This window comes from Pan paniscus, chromosome 8, assembly GCF_029289425.2.
Source record: "Pan paniscus chromosome 8, NHGRI_mPanPan1-v2.0_pri, whole genome shotgun sequence".
NCBI classification, from domain to species: domain Eukaryota; kingdom Metazoa; phylum Chordata; class Mammalia; order Primates; family Hominidae; genus Pan; species Pan paniscus.
This window is the reverse complement of record NC_073257.2, coordinates 82,302,113-82,324,336: the sequence shown is the minus strand read 5'-3', so window position 1 is coordinate 82,324,336 and position 22,224 is coordinate 82,302,113. Positions and strand designations below refer to the sequence as shown.

Genomic DNA, 22,224 nt, shown 5'->3' with positions numbered 1-22,224 from the left:
AAAAAAAAAGAACTAAACCACACACAACCTATTAATCCTATTAGTACTTTTATTGGGATTACGTTAAATTTAAATTTTACTAAAGGAGAATTGAGATCTTCATGAACCCACAGACGTCATTCATCTTTCCATTAGACTGTTTTATTTGTAAAATGAGAGTAATAATAGTACCAATCTCGTGGGACTGTCCTGAGAATTAAATGAGAAAATGCATGCGAAATATACTGGGGTGAACACGTTGCTTTGCCACTTAGCTGTGTGAACTTGGGCATGGTAGGTTATTCTGAACATTGCTCTCTCATTTGTCAATAAGGATAATACTAGCATCTGGAGTCACAGGACTCCAATGACGGTGAAATTAGACAAAGCGTGCAAAGTACCCAGTGCTCTGCCTGGAACATAAGTGCACAATAAATATTAGCTGTTTTTCTGTTTTTCTAAAACATAGGCCACCCCAGGGCAAGGAAGTGCGACTCAAAGCAAAAGCAGCTGGGCGCGGTGGCTCACGCCTCTCATCCCAGCATTTTGGAAGGCTGAGGCCAGCGGATCACTTGAGGTCAGGAGTTCGAGACCAGCCTGGCCAACACGGTGAAACCTTGTCTCTATAAAAATACAAAAAAATTAGCCAGGTGTGGTGACATGCGCCTGTAGTCCCAGCTACTCGGGAGGCCGAGGTATGAGAATTGCTTGAATCCGGGAGGTGGAGGTTGCAGTGAGCCGAGATCGCGCCACTGCACTCCAGCCTGGGCGACAAAGTGAGACTCCGCCTCAAAAAAAAAAAAAAAAAAAAAAAGCAAGGAAGAAAAAAAGCAAAAGCTTGGAGGGATCCACCTCAAGTGGAGGGCCCCAAGGTCAACTCATCTTTCCCAGGACCTATGTCACCGTCGGTACCCACTTCTGACTTTCCTGGTGCGTCTGGAATGGGAAGCCGCGATCCCGAGTGCACCAGGCCGCTCAGGGACTCCAGGACCCAGCCCCGGACCCAGGGTTCCGGCGCTGCCACGTCTCGCGCGGTCAGCTAGCCAGACGGGAGCAGGCGGGGCCGAGGCGGGGCCAGACCCCGAGCGCGCTTTGTCACGCCTTATGCCCGCCCCTCCGCGGTCCGAGTCGCTGGTGGGACGGCACCGGGGCAGAGAGGCGTAACGCTGTGAGGGGGCGGGGCCCATTACGCGCCCGGAAGTCCCGGGGAGGGGTGTGACGTACATCCGGCGAGTAGCTGGCGGTCCCGGGTGCTGCTGGTTAGTGTGCTCTGAGGGAGGGTCCGAGCCAGCCGCTGTTTTGTCGGAGGAGCCCCTCAGGCCGTGAGTCTGAGGGTCGCGTCGGGGAGGGGAGATGGGGCTCGAGGGGCTGGGACGGAAGGCGGGGAGGTCGGAGCGGAGGCTGGCCCTGGCGGGGTTGGGGGGGGAAGTGACACGCAGGCGGTTCTGTGGGGCCGCGGGGCTGATTCTGGGCGGGGACGGGACAACTTGGCCAGATCTGCTCCGTCCCCTGCTGTCCTCTTTGCCTGGGGTCCACCTGCATTCCGCTCGGGGGTCTCGCAGCTGCTGGGCCGGATAACAGTTTCTTGTCTGTACCGTGCGCTCCGCTTTACGAAATGGCTCCATGTCCTCTGTCTCGGAAGAGCCTCACAGCCCTCGGTGAGGCGGGTGGGAGCCCTTTCTGATTATCCTTGTTTTGTAGACTCGGAGACTGAGGCTGGCCAAGGCTCCGCAGTTAGCGAGTGTGAGCGCTCGAACCTGGTCTACAGGCCCCTAGTCCAGGGCTTACCCCCAAGTCAGCGCTCGGTTGTCTTCCGATGGCCCGGGTCGAATCCTGTATTTTCTCCTTCCCCCTTCCCCTTTTCCCCTGTCTGGTCTCTGCATGGAAAAATTTCCTTATGTGCATTTGACATGGATTAGCGTTTTCTTCACGATTCTAGCCATTGGGTCAGGAGCATCTTTATCTTGTTGATTCCATCGGCTTCGGTTGCGACAGGGGGCTTAGGGAGATTTGCCATGGGGCTGACCTTTGACATTTACCCCGCAGCTAAGCAGAGTTAGCTAAAAGCCAGCCGCCTACTACCCCAAATCTGCCTGGAATGGCGTCTTAAAGTTGTCCTGATTATGTATAACAAGTAATGCATAAATTTTTAAATTGGCTAATGGTCAGATTGGTGCCCTCCTTTTCTATTAACATTTGTTTGAATCATTTAGCCCTGGAATTCGCAAGTTTTCAGGTACATTAATAGTGTTTTGTTGATAGTTTAGAGACCTACCTTAAATTTTAGATTACTCTTAACTTCTCGTAAGGTGGTACAATGGACCAAGAATAGAAAATAAATAGAATGCTAGTTATTAAAATACCATTCAAAAGATGTGATGAGTTGTAAGGAAGAGAACTTCGGAAGATCATCCTCTGTGTAGTTGGTGGGTTAAAGAAGTTTTAGGTTTTTTTTTTTTTTTTCCAGCAATTTTGTGGTTTGGGTTTGAATTTTATGTACTGTTAACAGGAAGAGCTTAGGCTTTGGTGTTAGAGATGAGGGTTTAAGCCCTGGCACTATTACTTTTTCAACTGAGCCGTCTTAAACGACTCAGCAAAACTAGGAGTATCCTCATCTTTATCTTGTTAAATGAGGCCAGTGATCCTTGCCTGGTAGGGTTGGTGTGGGGATGAAATGAGATGTACAAGTACTGTGCAGATTGTAAAACTACTGATGAGTTGGTACAAATCCTAAGATCTTAAGGAGAGAGGAGCCACCAAGGCCATTTTCAGCTGCTGAGGAGGCTGAGGTGGGAGGATCTCTTGAGCCTGGGAGGTTGAGGCTGCAGTGAGCCATGATGGCAACACTGCACTTCAGCCTTGGAGACAGAGTCTTGGTCTGTCTTAAGAAAAGGGGGGTGGGGGCATTTTCTTAACTTTGGGTAGCAGTGCAACCCGACTCTTTGGATCTAGTAAGGGTTTTTATTATTTTTAGCTCACCTGAAGAGTTTCTTCATTCAGCCTCCACTCTGATCACTCCTTTACAACCCAACACTTCTATATACATTTGTACTACACTGGTTTTCAGTCAATACTTTACAGACTTGTAAAAAATGTTTACATCACTTTAGAAATTTTTCTTTCTTTCTTTTTTTTGAGATGGAGTTTTTGCTCTTGTTGTCCAGACTGGAGTGCAATGTCATGACCTCGGCTCACTGCAACCTCTGCCTCCTGGGTTCAAGTGATTCTCCTGCCTCAACCTCCCGAGTAGCTGGGATAACAGGCGTCCACCATGCCTAGCTAATTTTTGTATTTTAAGTAGAGATGGGGTTTCACCATGTTGGCCAGGCTGATCTCGAACTCCTGACCTCAGGTCATCCACTTGCCTCGGCCTCCCAAAGTGCTGGGATTACAGGCATGAGCCAAGTATTTTCAACTAGATGAATTCTGCAAAGGTGAAAAGGAGAAAATGCCACACTTTAAATAGTTTTTCATGGCAATTGAACTACTTTAATTTTCCATTTTATTTTCCTTTGACACTCCTGCTTTTAAGCCGTCTCCTCCCTTGGAGCATACAAATCAGCAGCAGCCGGGATTTAGCTACTTGGATGCTTTAATTCTTCCCTCCAAAATGATCTGAGTGGGAATGACCTTAATGAGGGGTGTGCTCTAAAGGTGAGCTGTGCTTCTCCAAGCAGTAGATTGAGAAAAGTATAGGAGGATGTTTGGTTTGAGGGAGTTGCAGAGGAAGGGCACATTGTTCTTTTACTTATTTACAGTAAATGGGAATTTCAGCACAGGAGCTTTATTAAGTATATTTAAGTTGTTGGACTCCTTAAAGTGCGGACTCAATTTCCAGAGAAAACTATTAGTTAATGTGATAAATGCGGTCTTTCTGCTGAAATATATTTGTTATTGAAAAGGCAAAAAAGAAATCACCTCATTTAGTATTTTTTCGTAAGAGCCTAGTATGTATCCACCCAAACTGCCAAACTTTATTTGGCTGTCTTTGGTAAGGGCCATGAAAAATAAATATTAATTAGGCCCTAAAATTTACAGATTAGGCCATGGGCCTGATAAAAACCCAGTAATTGGATGAAAAACATACCAGCTCTACTTTTCAATTTACTCTTTTTTTTTTTTTTTGAGATGGAGTCCTGCTCTGTCACCCAGGCTGAAGTGCAGTGGAGCCATCTCCGCTCACTGCAACCTCTGCCTTCTAGGTTCAAGCGATTCTCCTGCCTCAGCCTTCTGCATAGCTGGGATTACAAGCAAGCGCTGCCGCACCCAGCTGTTCATTTTATTCTTCATCTGGCATTCTTTGAATGTAAGGGGATTTTTTTGTGGGTTATGCTTTTACTGGTTACTGTTCATGAAAATTTTGAATGCAGTTGGTCATATCTAGTATAAAGCCCTGTGTTCAGATGCTCCTGCTGATGGAGAGGAGTAAAAGTGTGGACCTTCCATTTTTCTGCACCGTATCTGAGATACTAAAGCAAAAATTCAGCATGGCCAGACAATGCTGAGAAACCTTAAAACCCACCAGTGTGTCTAGATCCTACCCTCTTAATTTCATTCAGAGGTCATTTTGCTTATTACCAATATATGTAAACCTTTTAGTAGCTTTTGATAGCTATGAGAAACAATAGAAAAAGTAGTGTTAATATCAGTACCAGTTAAGTTATTTACTGGCTTGGGAACTTACTGCTATATCCTGAAAAGTATTCTTTTTTTGTTTTTTTGTTTCTTGAGACAGGGTCTTGCTCTGCCACCCAGGCTGGGGTGCAGTGACACAATCATAGCTCACGGCAGCCTCAAATTCCTGGGCTCAAGCAATCCTCTTGCCTCAGCCTCCCAAGTAGCTGGAACTACAAGCACGTGCCACCATGCCTGGCTAATTTTAATTTTTTTTTTTTTTTTTTGTAGAGATGCAGGTCTCTCTATGTTACCCAGGCTGGTCTTGAACTCCTGAGGTCAGGGAGGAATCCCCCACCTCAGCCTTGCAAAATGCTGGGATTACAGGTGTGAGCCACGGGGGCCCGGCCTGAATAAGTATTCTTATTTTAAGAAAATCTATTTGTAAAATGAGTTTGGGTGTGATTATTCATGTATGAAAAGATTCTCTTCTTATCCCTTAATGGTTCTCTAAAATAGTGATGTCATTTCTTTTTATAAATTGAGACCCGTGTCTGCAAAAATGATTAAATATTGAGATAGCATTGGTAAATGGAGCAGGGCAAGTGGTGCTGGCCAGTAGAATTTTGGGTGACTTTTGTTTTTTAGAGTTGTTTACAGGATAGATTAATATGTTTTTCATTCAAATCAATGTGCTTTTCATTCTTATTTTCTATTTAGTGCATCTAAGTGGCATTCTGATTCACATTATTGATGAGACTGATTTCCTAGAGTTGTTCTTCACTGGATGACAGCAGTCGTATGTCTAGGGAATGTGAATGAACCGCTGCCTGGAGGAGTAAGTCACACAGTAAAAGAAAGTGTAGGCATACCTCGGATATACTGTGAGTTTAGTTCCAGACTACTGAAATAAAACAAGTACAGTAAAGCAAGTAACACGAATATTTTGGTTTCCTAGTGCACATAAAAGTTACGTTTACACTATACTGTAGTCTGTTAAGTGTACAGTAGCATTATGTCTTAGAAAATACGTACCTTATTTAAAAAATACTTTATGGCTAAAAAATGCTAACAAGCATCGGAGCCTTCTGCGAGTCATAACCTCTTTGCTGGTTGGGGATCTTACCTCCATGTTACTCCACGTTGATAGCTGTTGACTGATCAGGTTGATGATTGCTAAAGGTTGGGATGGCTGTGGCTGTTTCTTAAAATAAGACAACAAGGAAGTTTGTTGCATCAGTTAATGCTTGTTTTCAAGAAAGATTTCTCTGTAGCATGCAATGCTGTTTGATAGCATTTTACCTAAAGCAGAATTTATTTCAAAATTGGAACCAGTCCTCTTAAACCCTGCTGCTGCTCAAGTAAGTTTATGTAAACTTAAGTAAGTTTTTGTAATTTTCTAAATCGTTGGTGTCATTTCAACAGTATTCATAGCATCTTCACCAGGACTAGATTCCATCTCAAAAAAAACACTTTTTTTGCTTATCCATAAGAAGCATCTCTTTATCCATTAGTTTGATCATGAAATTACAGCAGTTGTCACATCTTCAGGCTCTACTTCTAATTCTAGTTCTCTTGCTGTTTCTACCACATCTAAGGTTACTTCTTCCTCCAAAGTCTCGAACCCCTCAAAGTTTTCCACGAGGGTTGGAATCACTGTCTTCCTAACTCCTGTTAATATTGATATTTTGACCTCTTCCCGTGAATCATAACTGTTCTTATTGGTACCTAGAATGGTGACTCCTTTCCAGGAGGTTTTCAGTTTACTTTGCCCAGATCCAGCAGAGAAATCAGTCTATGGCATTGATGGCTTTGTGAAATATATTTCTTAAATGAAAGACTGGCAAATCGAAAATACTCCTTGATCCATGGGAAGCAGAATGGATGTTGTTAGTAGACATTAAAACAACATTAACTTCTTTCTGCACCTCCATCAAAGCCCATGGGTGACCAGGTGCGTTGTCAATGAGCAGTAATATCTTCAAATCTTTTTTTCTGAGCAATAGGTCTTCACAGTGGGCTTAAAATACTTAGTAAACCATGCTGTAAACAGATGTGTGGTAGGCAGAGTAGATTTAGTATAATTCTTTTTTTAATTGTAATTTTTTTAATTGGAAAACAAATACACAACTTGGAATGGATTTGAGGCAAATTGTGCCATAAGCACATTTTCTTTAAGTGGCTAAACAAAGTTTAAAAAGCAAGTAACAGTAAAAGAAAATGTTTCTGGTACAGGACCAGCAGTACAGAAAAAACTGTGTGAGGTACCTGGGAGTACCTGGATAATACACCCATTCTGCAGTAGTGCAACTTTTAAGTACATATTGTTGGCTGTCCGTAGTCCACACAGAGTTACAACTCCATACTTCAACACCATGCTGACAGTTCCTAAAGAAAACTACTTTAAAAAAAGGCATAACCCAGATGTTCCCTTATTTGACCAACTCCACCTAAGTTTAGATGTGCAGAAGGGCTTAGATATATCCGGAGTAAGCCACAGGCAACATATTACTTCATCAGTTTTCTAAAATAAGGTTTCAGGGCAATGACAGTAAGGGAAGAACACATGGAGGAATGAAGTCCTGATTACCATACATGCATATTTTTTTTTTGACAGTAGGGAGAAGCCTTTTACAGATAAGTTACAAACAAAAGGCAAATAAACAGTTTTGTGCAAGAAATTTAACACATTCTGTACAAGGTCTTCATTATGCTGTCATCATTTGTACAAGCTCATAGTTTACTTGACCATCACCATCAGGATCTGCTTCCCTGATCATTTAATCAACTTCTTCATCTGTTAACTTCACTCCAATGTTTGTCATCACATGATGAAGTTCTACACCACTAATATAGCCATTGCCATCCTTATCAAACACACAGAATGTTTCTCTAATTTCTTCTTCACTGTCTGTGTCTTTCATTTTTCTTGCCATCATTGTCAGAAATTCAGGGAAGTCAATTGTGCCATTACCATCAGCATCTACTTCATTAATCATGTCCTGTAACTCTGCTTCTGTGGGATTCTGCCTGAGACCTCATTACAGTTCCTAGTTTCTTTGTTGTTATAGTTTCATCACCATCTTTGTCAAATAGTGAAAAAACTTCTTTGAATTCTGCAATCTGCTCCTCAGTCAGTTGGTCAGCCATGCTGCAAGTGCTACTGGTTTCCGAGACGCAACCACACAACCACTCTGCTCGCTCACTTGCTCCACTTGGACTGATTTAGTGTCATTCTTAAGGGCCCTAGGATTTTCAAAATGGTAAATGAGTATGGGTCCTAGGATTTTCAGAATGGTAAATGAGTATGGGTCCTAGGATTTTCAGAATGGTAAATGAGTATGGGTCCTAGGATTTTCAGAATGGTAAATGAATATTGGCTTCAACATAAAGTCACCTTGCATTAGCCCATAACAAGAGAGTCAGCTTGCCCCTTGAAGCTTTGAAGCCAAGCAATGACATCTCCCCTCTAGCTATGAAAGTCCTAGATGGCTTTTCAAATAGAAGGCTGTTTTGCCTACATTGAAAATGTGTTGTTTAGTGTAGCCACCCACCTTCATCAGTTATCTTGCTGCAGCTTCTACATCAGCACTTGCTTTTTTACCTCGTGTTTTTATTTTATTATTTTTTTTATCAGCAATAAGGCTGTTTCATTTTCTTGACGTTCATGGGTTTGCTGGAGTAGCACTTTTAATTTTCTTCAAGAACTTTTCCTTTGCATTTACAATTTGGGTAACTGTTGAGTGCAAGAGGCCTAGCTTCTGGCTTATCTCAGGTTTTGATGTGTCTTCCTCACTAAGCTTAATCATTTCTAACTTTTGCTTTCAAGGGAGAGACCTGTTACTTTCACTTGGAGAATAGGGAGGCTTGGGGTGGGGGCAGGACTGTGGAGGAAGTCAAGTTTGCTGTCTTCTATGGTTGTGGTTTGTGGCACAACAAAACAATTATACTAGTAATACCAAAGATCACTGATCATAGATCATGATGACAGATATAAGAATAATGAAAAAGTTTGAAATATTGTGTGAGAATTACCAAAATGTAACATAGAGACATGAAGGGAGCACATGCTGTTAGAAGATGGTACTGATACACTTACTCAACTCAGGGCTGCTTCCAACCTTCAATTTGTAAAAAAACCAGAAAACCTCAGGATCCACAAAGTATCATCAAATGAGGTATGCCTTTATATTTTTAACTCCTAGTTCTCTGAGTATCATAGATCAAAAACTATTAGGAAACAAGTTATTTTTGCACATATAAGGATTCTAGACTCTCCTCCAGATTGCAAAATTGTGTCAAGAAAGAATATTAGTTTCTCTTTACTTTGCTTCCTCCCCTCCCCTCCTCCCCTCCCCTCCTCCCCTCCCCCTCCTCCCCTCCCCCTCCTCCCCTCCCCCTCCTCCCCTGCTCCGCCTCCCCTCCCCTCTCTTTTCTTTTCTTTTCTTTTCCTTTCCTTTCCCTTTCCCTTTCCTTTTCCCTTTCCCTTTCCCTTCCCTTTCCTTTCTCCTGTCCTGTCCTGTCTTTTTTATCAGAGTCTCCCTCTGTTGCCCAAGTGAGTGCAGTGGCACTGTCATGCCTCACTGCAGCCTCAAACCCCTGGGTTCAAGTAATTCTTCTGTCTCACCCTCCTGAGTAGCTGGGACTTTTGGTGTGTGTCATTATGTCCAGCTATTTTTTTAGTTATTTGTAGAGATTGAGTCCAGCTTTCTTGCCCAGGCCAGTTGTGAACTCCTGGGCTCAAGTGATCCGCCTGCCTTGGCTTTCCCAAATGCTGGGATTCCAGGTGTGAGTCACCATGCCTGGCCTGCTTTCTTATTCCCGAAAACATGGGACTATAAATGTGCATCATGGCTAGGGAACAAGAGTTAACCTCTCCACAATTGTACTGTCATTCAGAAAGCTAATGTTTGCTACTTTCATATTTTATACAGGTAGTAAGCATTAATAATGTCTTTCATCTTTGAGTGGATCTACAATGGCTTCAGCAGTGTGCTCCAGTTCCTAGGTAAAGCCATTTCCTTGAAATACAGGTTTCAAAGTTTGTGCATTTCCTTCAGTAATTTAACTACAAATAGGCTTTGGTCTGTAGAGAGCAAATGTGTTAACAATTTTTTTCTCTTTTAGGACTGTACAAGAAATCTGGAAAACTTGTATTCTTAGGTTTGGATAATGCAGGCAAAACCACTCTTCTTCACATGCTCAAAGATGACAGATTGGGCCAACATGTTCCAACACTACATCCGAGTAGGTTTGAAAATATCAGGTGACCTTTTGATCTTTAAAGGTCAGTGTTAGGCGTGGAGGATGAATCCCTAGTTGGTGGAGTTCTTTTATTAACTGAAGTCCCAAAAGCCAACTCATACGAGAAAGTTCTCTGTAAGACACACTCAGGTTATGTACTTTCAGATCTAAACCTCTGGAACTTTGTCATTATCTGTTGTCACTGGTCCTGTAAAGGGACACCTCTCCTATACCTACTTCTAAGAAGCGGAAAATAGCTTGGAAGAAAAGAAACCTTTGGCTTTTAGAATAGTTTAAGAACATTTCACCCTTGTATTCCTTTTCTTTGTTGGGAGTGGGGCGTTGCCTGGGCTGGTCTCAAAAATCCTGGGCTCAGATTATCCTCCTGCCCTCAGCCTCCTGAGTAGCTGGAACTACAGGCGGGTACCACCACACTCAACTTCTTGTATCTTTTTCTTTACAAGGTGAAAGCATTGATATTGGCTTATAGTACTAGTAGTTGGGGGTTGTTGAATTGACAAGTTTTTTTCTTCTTTTTAAACATTTTTTCAGCATCAGAAGAGCTAACAATTGCTGGAATGACCTTTACAACTTTTGATCTTGGTGGGCACGAGCAAGGTAAGCGATGACTCTCAGTGGAAAGCATGTTTATTGACTTATTTTTTTTGTGCCCCCTAGCTCCTTTTAAAAGCAGTGTGTCATTTTTACCTTTTAAATTACTTACATTTTAGAATTAGGATCTTATTACTTTAGTGAAGTTGTTTTATTCATTTATTTTTTTAAGTAATTTCAAACTTGTCAAAAGTTGCATTAAATAATACACAGAAGTCCCCTTCAATATTACCCTATTGAGTTGGGATAAAGTTAGCCATAATGTATAACTATTCATGAACTTTTAAGTATTTGCCTGATATAGCCAAACTCAACTCAAATCTTGACTGAAAATTTTTACAAAGCAGGACAGCATCTTGCCATTTTAATCTTTACTACATTTTTACTTATTAATGTAATTTACCTTGTAACTGGAAAATATGTTAAAAGATATATGTATTGCTTCAACAAGAGTAATTATTTCATCATTTTAACTAGGCTTGCCCTAAGCCAGTATATTTTCTTCTATACCTTTTGCCCAAATTTGTTAGTCTCCTCCTCCCTACATAATACATATTAATGCTTATTTTTTATGAACTGTTTGTGAGCATATCATGCCCCTTTACTCTTTAATACTTTAGTGCCATTTTCTAAGAACAAAGATATTTCCTTGTATATAATCATAATAGTTATCAAATCCAGGAAGTTTTATTTTTATCCACTCTGTATTTCCTTTTTTTTTTGGTCAGTTGTTCTGATAATCTCTTTTATACCATTTTTTTCATCTTGACCAGGTATATGGTATCATATATCTAGTTATGAAGTCATTTTTGCATCCTTTATTCAATGGAGTGAAAGTATGTAGGAAATTAAATATTTATAAGTAATTTCAGACTTGTCAAAAGTTGCAAAAGTAATACGGTGACTATGTGTGATTATCTGATACAAGTTGATATTTTGTATATTCTATCCATTTCAGACAGTTGGTGGAACATTTCCTTCTACCTTTTTGCTTTCCTCAGAAGTGCTTTTTGCCTACTCAGGCTATGTCTTTGGTTTCCAGATTACTATCAGGTGTTTAGAGACATACACAGTGTCATCTTTGTCTGATGGGCACTCAGTTCACATTTGACAAGACCGTAGGTATAGGAGTAAAACATTTAAGATGTGAGAATAAATATTCTGGGAAAGTAGGGAAAAGGAACTATTGAGATTCTGTCAGATTTACTTACTTGTTGTTACACTGAGTGGAGAAGTCTTGTTTTGAAACATTAGGTTGAGCTAATACCGTTTTTTTCTTTTTTTTGAGATGGGGTCTTGCTCTGTTGCCCAGGCTGGAGTGCAGTGGCACAATTTTGGCATACTGCAACCTCTACTTCCTGGGCTCAAGCAATCCTCCCACCTGTTTTTTGTAGAGACTGGGTTTCCGCCATGTTGCCCAGGCTGGTCTTCAACTCCTGAGCTCAGGTGATCCACCTGCCTCAGCCTCCCAAAGTTCTGGGATTATGGGCGTGAGCCACTGTGCCCAGCCTAATACAGTTTTAAAAAAATGTATAGTAAAATATAACATTGGTCATTTCTAGTTGTTAAGCCTAATAATTTTATAGTCAGTGATTTCATTAACATATAATTACATTTTAATTAATGTATTTAATATTTATGCCCTGAAAAATCATGTATATTATGATCATAATCACATAAAATACTAGTAAAGAAAAGAGACTGGAAGAAAATATCAAAATATTGACAAGGGGTGCGTTTTGATAGAGGGATTAGAAATGATTTTGTTTCCTTTTTTTCTGTAAGGAGCTTGTATTTTTTTCATTTGGGTAAGAATGGGTATATGGTGTCCTTTCTGCTGCTTCCACAAAAGGATTTGTAACTGCTTACAAATTTAAATTCAGAGCAAGATAAGACTGAACCTAGACCATCTGGAGAATGTAGAAGGACCAGACGCCAGATGGTTTTATATACCTGAACTGGGAATTGTAGATTGTTTGGTGTGATAAATTTAGGTTTCAGGTTTTGTTAAAAGTAAGAAGGGAAATGTATTGATGTAATTAGTTTTGTTTATTTGACTGAGTAAAATCTACTTAACAAAAACACTTTTACATAATAACCTAGCCACCATTTTATAAAAGTTACTAAAGTACTGTACATCTGGAGGTTTCCTTTTTTTTTTTTTTTGTATAACTTAAAAATTTTAACTTATAAAAGGAGAGCAAGTTCGATGTAACAAAATCAGTATAGAACTACGGAAAGTAAAATGGAAAGTTCCTTCAACCTCTTTTTCCTAGCTCCACTCTTTAAAGGTAACCATTATTAACTGATGTAGAGATGGTTTGTTATTCATTCTATTGCAAGGGCTAGAAATTAATGGCTTAGAAATGATAGTACAATTAAATCACTGCTTCCCAGCCTTTATCGTTTCATGTCACAAGCAAAAAACCAAGTAATATTTATAAGGCATGCTGGGTTAAATATGGTAGGTTGAGATAACTGGCCTGGGGCCTTGAACCACTTGTCAGGCCTAGTCTCCCTAAGGGCTGAGCAGAGGAATGTGTCAAGACGCCTACACACAAGTTGGCTAGAAACTAACTGGGACTAAAGTTACATGGACAAGTAATTTGTATCCTGATGTTTTAACTCAGAGGTTGCAAACTAGACTTGGCCCCAGGGGCAAGGCAAGTCATTTAAGTGAGTAAAATTGGCTGACTGTAAGACAGCAGGGAAATTTTGTCAAGCAAAAGTGTTCAGACATCATCTGAAGGGGCAGCCACTGCTTAGTTCCTGCTGATAATTGTCACGTGGATAAGTAGGCATGGGATTGCCAGATGTTGCAGTTTTTCAAAAAAAGCGGAAACTCTGATTTTCAAATTTACAAAAATCAGGTTCAGCTCATGGACCATCAGTTTGCATCCTCTGTTCTGAATTAATACTGGCCAGAACTTGGAGAAATCCATAGAGTCTAATCTTACTGAAACCCGACCAAGATTTGTCCATTTTATAGACCGTTAGGTTATTCATTTTCACAATGTATATTTTTTACTCATGCAACTACAAACTTTGTTTTTTAGCACGTCGGGTTTGGAAAAATTATCTCCCAGCAATTAATGGGATTGTCTTTCTGGTGGACTGTGCAGATCATTCTCGCCTCGTGGAATCCAAAGTTGAGCTTAATGTATGTTTTGTCCTTTAATGTGTATTTTAATGTATATTTTGTCCTTTTTTGGCCTCTATTTTTTTTTAAGGAATATAGCTCAGTAGTGCCAATAATTAGTCATTCCGGTTAACATTTGGCAAAAAGACCTAGTTGCAGGAGGAAAATGTTTTAAATCTAAGACATTGCTTTTCAATGTCCTGAGGAAACTCAGCTCAAACTTGAATAAATTAACTGTTGTTTCTATCATACAGTGATTATATGGCCAAGTTTGCTCAGGATACTCCTCATTTATGCCTGTTGTCCCAGCATAATTAATAGTATTCCGTTTCACGTGTCATGAACAGTAATTCTTTTTTTTTTTTTTTTTTTTTGACGGAGTCTTGCTCTGTTGCCCAGGTTGGAGTGCAGTGGCACAATCTCGGCTTACTGCAACCTCCACCTCCTGGGTTCGAGGGATTCTTCTGCTTCAGCCTCCCGAGTAGCTGGGACTACAGGCACGTGCCACCACGCCCGGCTAGTTTTTTGTATTTTTAGTAGCGACAGAGTTTCACCATGTTAGCCAGGATGGTCTTGATCTCCTGACCTCATGATCCACCCGCCTTGGCCTCCCAAAGTGCTGGGATTACAGGCATGAGCCACCGCGCCTGGCCCATGAACAGTAATTCTTTATAAGTAGTGTTGGCATAGTGAAAGCCTAAAAGCGATATTAGAGTTCTTTACATTTTTGAATCTGCATTCTCAGCTTGTGCCTACCCACCCTCCCACTGAATGACTTGCCAGACCTTCATGGTCTGTTCTCAGTCTTCAGTTTTGGTTGCATACATCCTTTGATACTATTAAGGACTCACTTCAAGTTTTCTCCTTTGTCAACATTGCATTTTCTCTTGGCTTGATGGTTTCTATACTATTGGCTTTGTTATCCCTACTCCTTTACCCTATATCTCTTCTTTCTCTTTGATTTATAACTCCTTGCATTCTTGTTTCTGGCAACTTGAACCTGTCTTGAATTTATTTCTAAGTATGTTTCTCACATCTATAGCTCCAGCCTCATGTAGAATTGCCTGCCACGCAATCTTTACCTTGCTTTTTTTTTTTTTTTTTTAAACAGAATCTTCCTCTGTTGGCTGGAGTCCAATGGTGCAATCACAGCTCACTGTAACCTCCAGACTTCTGGGCTCAAGCGATATTCCTGCCTCAGCCTCCCAAGTAGCTAGGACTACAGGCATACACCACCACACCCAGCTAATTTTTTTTTAAAAAGTGTTTTTGTAGAGACAGGGTCTCATTATGTTGCCCAGGCTTGTCTCAATCTCCTGGCTTCAGGTGATCCTCTGCCTCGGCCTCATGAGGTGCTGGGATTACAGGCATGAGCCACCATGCATGGTCTCCATTCTCTTTGTTTAAACTCCTCTTTTCACTCTTGATTTTGGAGCTACCTCTCTGGCTGATACTTCTGTCTCTTTGAGAAGCACTAGTTCTTCTGGTTAGTCCTTAAATGTTGGTGTTCTCCAGAGTACTTTCTCCTAGGCTGGTCCCATCTACTCCCTTCATTTGGCACCTACATGTCAGTGACTCTCAAATGCATTTCTGTCCTCTAGACCTCTCCTGAGCTCTAATCTCATACCTAATCCTGCCTACTCTCGACAACTCCTACTACTGATTCTGTTTTCCTAGAATGGAACTATTTGTCTTTCCCACCCACCACCTACCTGGACATGCAGTCCACAAACCTGTGAATTAATATAAATTCTACCATGACCCTGATATGCACCATAATGCTAGAAGGAACTTTCTCAGACTTCATTGCCCTACTTAATATCCTTTGATACTTCTCTATCATTTTCAGGATAAAATCTATAAATCTTTTGCATAGCATATAGGATCATTCATGATCCTCCCTCTGTTTCTTTTTACTGCCTACCTTGAACTATATTCCAAACAAACAACTTAGCCATCCTTGAATATGCACAAGTAGCTACTGCCTGGCTTTTTCACCTGTACCTCTCCTCAACCCCTCACTTTGTCGGCAAATTTTAAAATGTTCTATAAGAGACCTCAGAGTTCAGATATGACTGCTTCTGGTAAGCCTCCCTTGACCTCTGAGACTGTGTTAGACTCCCACCTTACCAATGTCTGTTGTCTTTATTGATTTTTTTATAGTTCTCTCTCATCAGACTATGAACTAACATGATAGGGACTGTGTCTTATTTCTTTGCAAAACCCCTGCACCTAGCAAAGCATTAGACACATTAGGTACTTTGTTGTTGCTTAATGAATGAAGGACATTCTTATTCTAATTTTGTGTAACATTTCCTGGAATTCCAGATGGTCAAAGTACGTTCCCCTTTATCTCTTTAACTCTGCTTTCCCCCCTAGCTTTCCTATTGGTGACAACTAGATTCCCAGGCTTGAAATCAGTGCCAGTTTTGACTCATTTGTCTTTTTAAAATTTTTTTTTTAATCATTTAGACATTGGTCTCTTCAATTCTTTCTTCAAAATGCCTCCTGCAGTATTCATTGAATGCTCTGCCTTAAGCTAGATCATGATCTCTTACATGAACACCACAGATAGATACTATTTGTGAATTCATTATACTGAAAAATAAGATTTTATTCACTAACTTCTGGATTTGTGGTCTTTTAGGATATATTGCAGCTCACTTCTCACACTGGCCCCTAATGTGAGTCATCTCTTCTCATCCATTTACTTTGTCGCTGCATGTCTATCTAAAATGCTTGAATCCAGCCATGCAGTACTGTGTGGCTTCCTGAATTATTGTCCTAATGCAAAGCTGTTGCTTGTGTTCTTACTTCTCCTTTACACCTATCCAAACCCTGCCCTTCCTTTAGAGCCCTGTTTAGGTTCCAGATCTTTTCTAAGACTTTGCTCGAGCCCAAAATTGCCATTTTATTTCCCTGAACTTGTCTTAATGTTAATATTCAGTTCCCATTCATTGTGACACTTATCCACTATGTTGTGTTCTTACTTGGCTTTGTTAACATAAATGTGGCTGGGCTTGGTGGCTCATGCCTGCAATTCCAGCATTTTGGGATGCTGAGGTTGGCAGATTACTTGAGGGGCAGGACTTTGAGACCAGCCTGGCCAACATGGTAAAACTCCATCTCTACTAAAAAAATACAAAAATTAGCCAGGCGTGGTAGCACATGCCTGTAGTCCCAGCTACTCAGGAGGCTGAGGTGGGAGAATCGCTTGAACCTGGAAGTCACAGGTTGCAGTGAGCTGAGATTAAGAAAAAAAAAAAAACATAATGTGAACATAGAGTGAGGATTTTTTTGAGGACAGGAATGTGCTTCCTTTTGTATCCTCAGTGCCTGAGATAGTTACCCTTCCTACTGTATTCCTCTCAATGCCTGAGAGAGTTCTTCGCACACATTGGGACTTGGTGAATACTTGGGGAGTTCCTGTAGTCATCTTTGAGGCTCTGTAGCCAGAGCATTCATTCTTGTAGGACTTTGCTGAGGGACATCCTGAGGATAGTTTGTGGCTGAGCAGATTAGCTCAAAAGTTAATATTGGGGCAGTTCTGCTGCCTTGTAAATAAATAGACTAAAGTTGCAACTGTTTCGAGGCACTTAGGAGATTTTTACTTAATGTCATGGGTGTTATGTAATGTCAAGGTGAATCTTTAATCACTCAGGTATAAAGTTGATCAGATTTTCACTTTACATTAATGCCTTAAAAGATTAGTGGAAGTCAGAATTTTATTATCTGGTGGGCTTTTGTAGATTCCTCACTTAATTCTTTTTTTTCTTTTTTTCTTTTTTTTAATCTTTAGGCTTTAATGACTGATGAAACAATATCCAATGTGCCAATCCTTATCTTGGGTAACAAAATTGACAGAACAGATGCAATCAGTGAAGAAAAACTCCGTGAGATATTTGGGCTTTATGGACAGACCACAGGAAAGGTAAGAGAAAAATATTTGGGTTACATATAAAGGACATTAACAGTTTTTAAAACATGATGTTTCGCTATCTAGATTACCCTTTTCTTTTAAAGGCTTAACCAGGCTTAGGATTAGTTTTACTGTGGGTATTTTGTAAGCTCACTAGAGGCAGGAGTGTGTTCTTTTTAACGTTTTAAATGGGATTCATTCATCAGGTAGTTGAGGAAGAAGGAAATGGTTTCTAGAAAAGGCAGATTTACTCTTCTAAGAGTTTATGATTATCTTTCAAATTTGATTCTGAGAAATTGCTTTTGAAATAGCCCTTTTTAGCCAGAAAATAATTTTTTTTTTGGACTGGAGTTTGCAGGTTATGAAGAAAAATAATCATTTCAATCACTTTCCAAGCATTGAAATCAAAGCACTTGATTATCCTCATTGCTTCTTGCTGAGAGAGGTAGGACTGTTGGCCGCATTTTGCAGAGGAAGAAACAGAGAGTGATTTGTTCAGGTCTACACAGCAAGTCAGTGATAAAACCAGAAAAAGAACTTGAGTCTTCCAAATCAATAGTTTTTACTGTCTTCAATTGGAAGGAGGACTCTTGTAGAAAAGCAGGCTTGAGAGAGAGAAAATCTAGATCAGATAAAGTTAAGCAGGAATCTTACTGTTCTTTTTAGCTTGGGGTTTTGGCATATTTAGTTTTTAAATATCTTCCTTTTCTGTGATAACTTTCTGATTTTTTTACATGGTTCCTTAGTCTCACCTCTTCTTGATTATCTGTTTCTTTATAGAAATACTTCCTTTCTTTCATTTAATTTCTCCTCTTTTGCATCAGTATTAAATACACATGAATTCTTCATTTCTTCAGTGCCACCTGTTATGAGTGTTTATTTCTGCATGCTTTTGTTAATGAGAATGTCCTTATTTTTAAACAGTCCCAGACCTCTTTTCTGCATCAGAGGGCATGCTGGTTCCATAAGTCCCAGTGGCTTTTTTCTTGGTTTGCTGCCATAACTTTACAGATAAATATTGGGTGTTCAAAGCAAATGCTCTTCAGAGAGAGAAAGGCTGGGAATAGAACTGTGCTGCTTATTCTATCCTGAAAACACGAAGCCTGGGGAAGTCATCTATATGGCCTTGACCACATTTCTGTAATTAATACCTACTTAGGTTTGCTTTTAAGGAATGGATAAAATGATTGTAATGATCGTCCTTTCAATCTTTTCCACCACAGAGATGCTAACAGGCCTTTCTTGGTTTTGCCTCCTTTAGGGGAATGTGACCCTGAAGGAGCTGAATGCTCGCCCCATGGAAGTGTTCATGTGCAGTGTGCTCAAGAGGCAAGGTTACGGCGAGGGTTTCCGCTGGCTCTCCCAGTATATTGACTGATGTTTGGACGGTGAAAATAAAAGAGTTTTACTCCTCTGGACTGATCCTATTCACAGCTTCCTCATGAACTTTTCTAATAGAACAAGGAAAGCTCTCCAACCATGTCTGGCGTTGAGAAGCCAAGAGTCTCTGTCAACTCTCTCATTGCCCAGTGGTGACATGTGCTCTTCTCCACACTGTTGGGAGGTAATGCTGCCCCACGTGCTGGTGCAGGTCAGTATCCTGGGACTTGGAAGCTGGCAGGATTTGCCGGGTAAAGCTGTGTGCCATCATGGGGCACCTGAAAAGAAAAACACGTCTCACCACTGTGGTTGATTCAAAGAAAGTGATTCTATTTTTTAAAGAAAGTGTTGTTAATGTAATTGGTATCCCTCCTAACTTTTTGAGTTCACAATTTACTTGGTCCAGAGTTTTCTATTCTTTTTTTTTTTTTTTAAACTAATGAATGACATTTAGATACTTCATAAAATTATGAACAGATATGGAGGCCAGAGCTCATTTGGTTGAACTTACTTCTGCTGAGTTAGCAGGTTGGTGAGAGAAGCTCCCCTGAGCTCACCTGTCTCTCTGACTGCCTTGGAGTAGGTGGCATAACCTTGTGCACAGAGAACTAGAAAAGGGGCAGAACCCCGGCCTTGCAGTTGTGGCAGGTTTCCACTGTGGTAAGCTAGGGTCATTCCTCATCAAGGAATGTGTAGCAGATTGTTCACTGTGGAGGAGTTAATTATAGAATGGGTTATTGTTGTTATTCTTACTCATGAAGTTACAGATTTTAGCCAGTCTTTGCTTTTATACTTTTGTGAAATTTAATTTCTCTCTATAGCACCTTCCTTTTTCGTTTTCAGTTATCAAAAGTGACTTTGACCTCATAAAAGAGTTGAGAACATCTCTCATGTCACATACTGCAGGTGCATCAGTTACTTTTGCACAGATTCTAAGGGGACGTTTTTCTGAATAGGAAGACAGGACAAAGTTAACAGCTTAAGGGCTCTTAATTCTGTGAGTTGAGGACTTAAAAGTATTGTAGCATTTGTTTGGATCCATGAAAAATGTATTCAGTGGGCTTTAAAATTTCCATTTGCAGAATTTGGTCTCTCAGGCTGTTTGTGAGCTCTTTTTCTTACATTTTTTCTCCTTTGACACCTATTTTATTGGTGTTTAAAGGTTAACATCTGTAGCTTTTCCAGGTTTTTTTGTTTTTTTTTTTTGTTTTTTTTTTGGTATGAAATTGTCTTTCTCCATTGCAGAAATAAGCTGGGGAAACACTAACCCAAAAACTTTCTGTAGAGCTGTTCCTTTGGAGGCAGCATCACTTATTGGCAGTAAAGACTCAGTATAAAAGCACCAGCATCCCTACTTGGGTGATGGGGATTAATTTTATAGCATTCCATTTTCCTAGTGCCACATGTGAAATTGGATTTTGATGATCTTAATCTATATTCTACCCTTATAATAAAAGATCAAAAGATATATCTCCTATGAACAGATTGGAGATAGGAGATGAAAAGTTGGGAGGATGTCTTTATTCTAATGTGAGGGTAGGGAAAATGTGGATAACATTACTGGGGTGAGGGAGGCATTGTTCTTTAGTTGGAGTTCTCATTCTTATTCTCCAGTACTGACTTGTGGGGAAAGCATACTTTTTCACTGCCAGGTACTGAATGCAGAGGCTCAGTGAAGTATATATGTGGGAAGTGCATGCATTTCGTTTATTAGCAAACATAGCTGGATTAAGACAAAGTTGTTGGTTTGGAAAGAGGTTAAAGCCTTAAGTGAACAAATCTAGCTAACAGTGAATGAACTAGGTAATATAACTTGCATATTTTTAATTTCCTTTGGTTAAAGGTCCCCCACACTTCTCTATTCGGAGACATGAGAAGTATGATTACTTCAGTGTTTGTTTTCTTAATTTTTTTTTCCCCTATTTGTCCCTTGTCACTTTGTTGCAAGCTAGAAATCTGTGGGTTATACATAGGGCAGCTCTTTGTGAAAGTGGTTTATTCCACTGGAGAAAGGGGATTGAAAATCAGTTAGAACCAATGTATTTCTTGCCCCACGGAACACTATTCCTATAAGATAGCTGAAAGAAGCTGCTGTGAGGAGCTCAGCTCCAAACACAGGATCAGCACCTTGTATAGGAATTCCCATGAATTATGACTTCTCATTCTGTTTTATCAGAGTGCATATATGTCCTATTTCAGGAAAAGTAAAACAGTCATTTACGAAAGAAAGTCAATCTGTATCCTAAGCATTTTAATAAAAAGTTAAAACAAATATGCTATTTCCTTTTTTTTTTTTTTTTTCATTGGTTTGTTCTGAGCTCTGAGTTTGAACAATGCCGTTTATTTGGGGAGGCAACCAAAAGTTCCCTGCATAGAGGAAGAGACATTTAGGGTGCGTGTGAGATACTTGAATTTTGCCACCAGGAGGGGGAAAAAGGCTGGGGTACTAGAAGTAATAGATTTAGTACTACTTGAGAGATTTGGAACATGCTGTGGACCCAGGGTTGTTGGTCATCTCTGCAACAGGATGGGGATGGCAGATGTTTGAGCAAAATCTATATTAACATGCTAGCAAGGACTAGTTCTAGTTTAGCTGTGTTTCACTCATTTTACACAGAATTAGAATTGGCCAGGTGTGGTGGCTCACGCTGTAATCCTAGCACTTTGGGAGGCTGAGGTGGGTGGATTGTCTGAGCTCAGGAGTTTGAGACCAGCCTGGGGAACAGGGTGAAACCCCATCACTACTAAAATACAAAAAAATTAGCTGGGCATTGTGGTACATGGAGTAGCTCCCAGCTACTCTGGAGGCTGAGGCGGAGAATCGCTTGAACTAGGAGGTGGAGATTGAAGTGAGCCGAGATCATGCCACTGTACTCCTGCCTGGGTGACAGAGCAAGACTCTCTCTCGCTCAAAAAAAAAAAAAAAAAATCAATTAAATGCTACATTTGGCAAAATGGGAAAGAAAGAATTTCCTTTACTAGGCTTGTAGGAAGCCTGCTTTTACAAAAACCCAAATGAGATCATAAAACTAAAGTACTGGGACAAACAGTGGGAAACAGTGCAATGGGTTCTTTTCAACCAAGTATTAAAGTATTGGAGATATTGCCGGGCGCGGTGGCTCATGTCTGTAATCCTAGTGCTTTGGGAGGCCAAGGCGGGCGGGTCATGAGGTCAGGAGTTCAAGGCCAGCCTGACCAACATGGCAAAGCTCCGTTTCTACTAAAAATACAAAAATTAGCCAGGCACGGTGGGACGCACCTTTAATCCCAGCTACTCAGGAGGCTGAGGCAGGAGAATCGCTTGAATCGGGGAAGCGGAGGTTGCAGTGAGCCGAGA

The 22,224-nt window shown here is 40.6% G+C and overlaps 1 protein-coding gene and 1 pseudogene across 12 annotated transcripts; one reads left to right on the top strand and one right to left on the bottom strand.

Annotated features, from left to right (window-relative positions):
- Positions 1–1,157: 1,157 nt before the first annotated feature.
- Positions 1,158–21,159, top strand: SAR1A (secretion associated Ras related GTPase 1A). 12 transcript variants are annotated; one of them, XM_055092935.2, is made up of 9 exons: positions 1,190–1,301; positions 5,314–5,431; positions 8,702–8,771; positions 9,528–9,601; positions 9,721–9,840; positions 10,390–10,455; positions 13,506–13,609; positions 17,388–17,519; positions 18,769–21,159. In XM_055092935.2, the coding sequence occupies exons 4-9, from the start codon at positions 9,544–9,546 to the stop codon at positions 18,883–18,885; spliced, it is 597 nt and encodes a 198-aa protein (XP_054948910.1). In that variant the 5' UTR covers positions 1,190–1,301; positions 5,314–5,431; positions 8,702–8,771; positions 9,528–9,543; the 3' UTR covers positions 18,886–21,159. The 12 variants fall into 12 exon arrangements, with proteins under 12 accessions (XP_003815987.1, XP_003815989.1, XP_063463787.1 ...); XM_055092936.2 differs by having other exon boundaries at positions 1,194–1,238; XM_055092938.2 differs by having other exon boundaries at positions 1,205–4,285.
- Positions 7,302–7,758, bottom strand: LOC100976578 (calmodulin-alpha-like; annotated as a pseudogene).
- Positions 21,160–22,224: the final 1,065 nt, after the last annotated feature.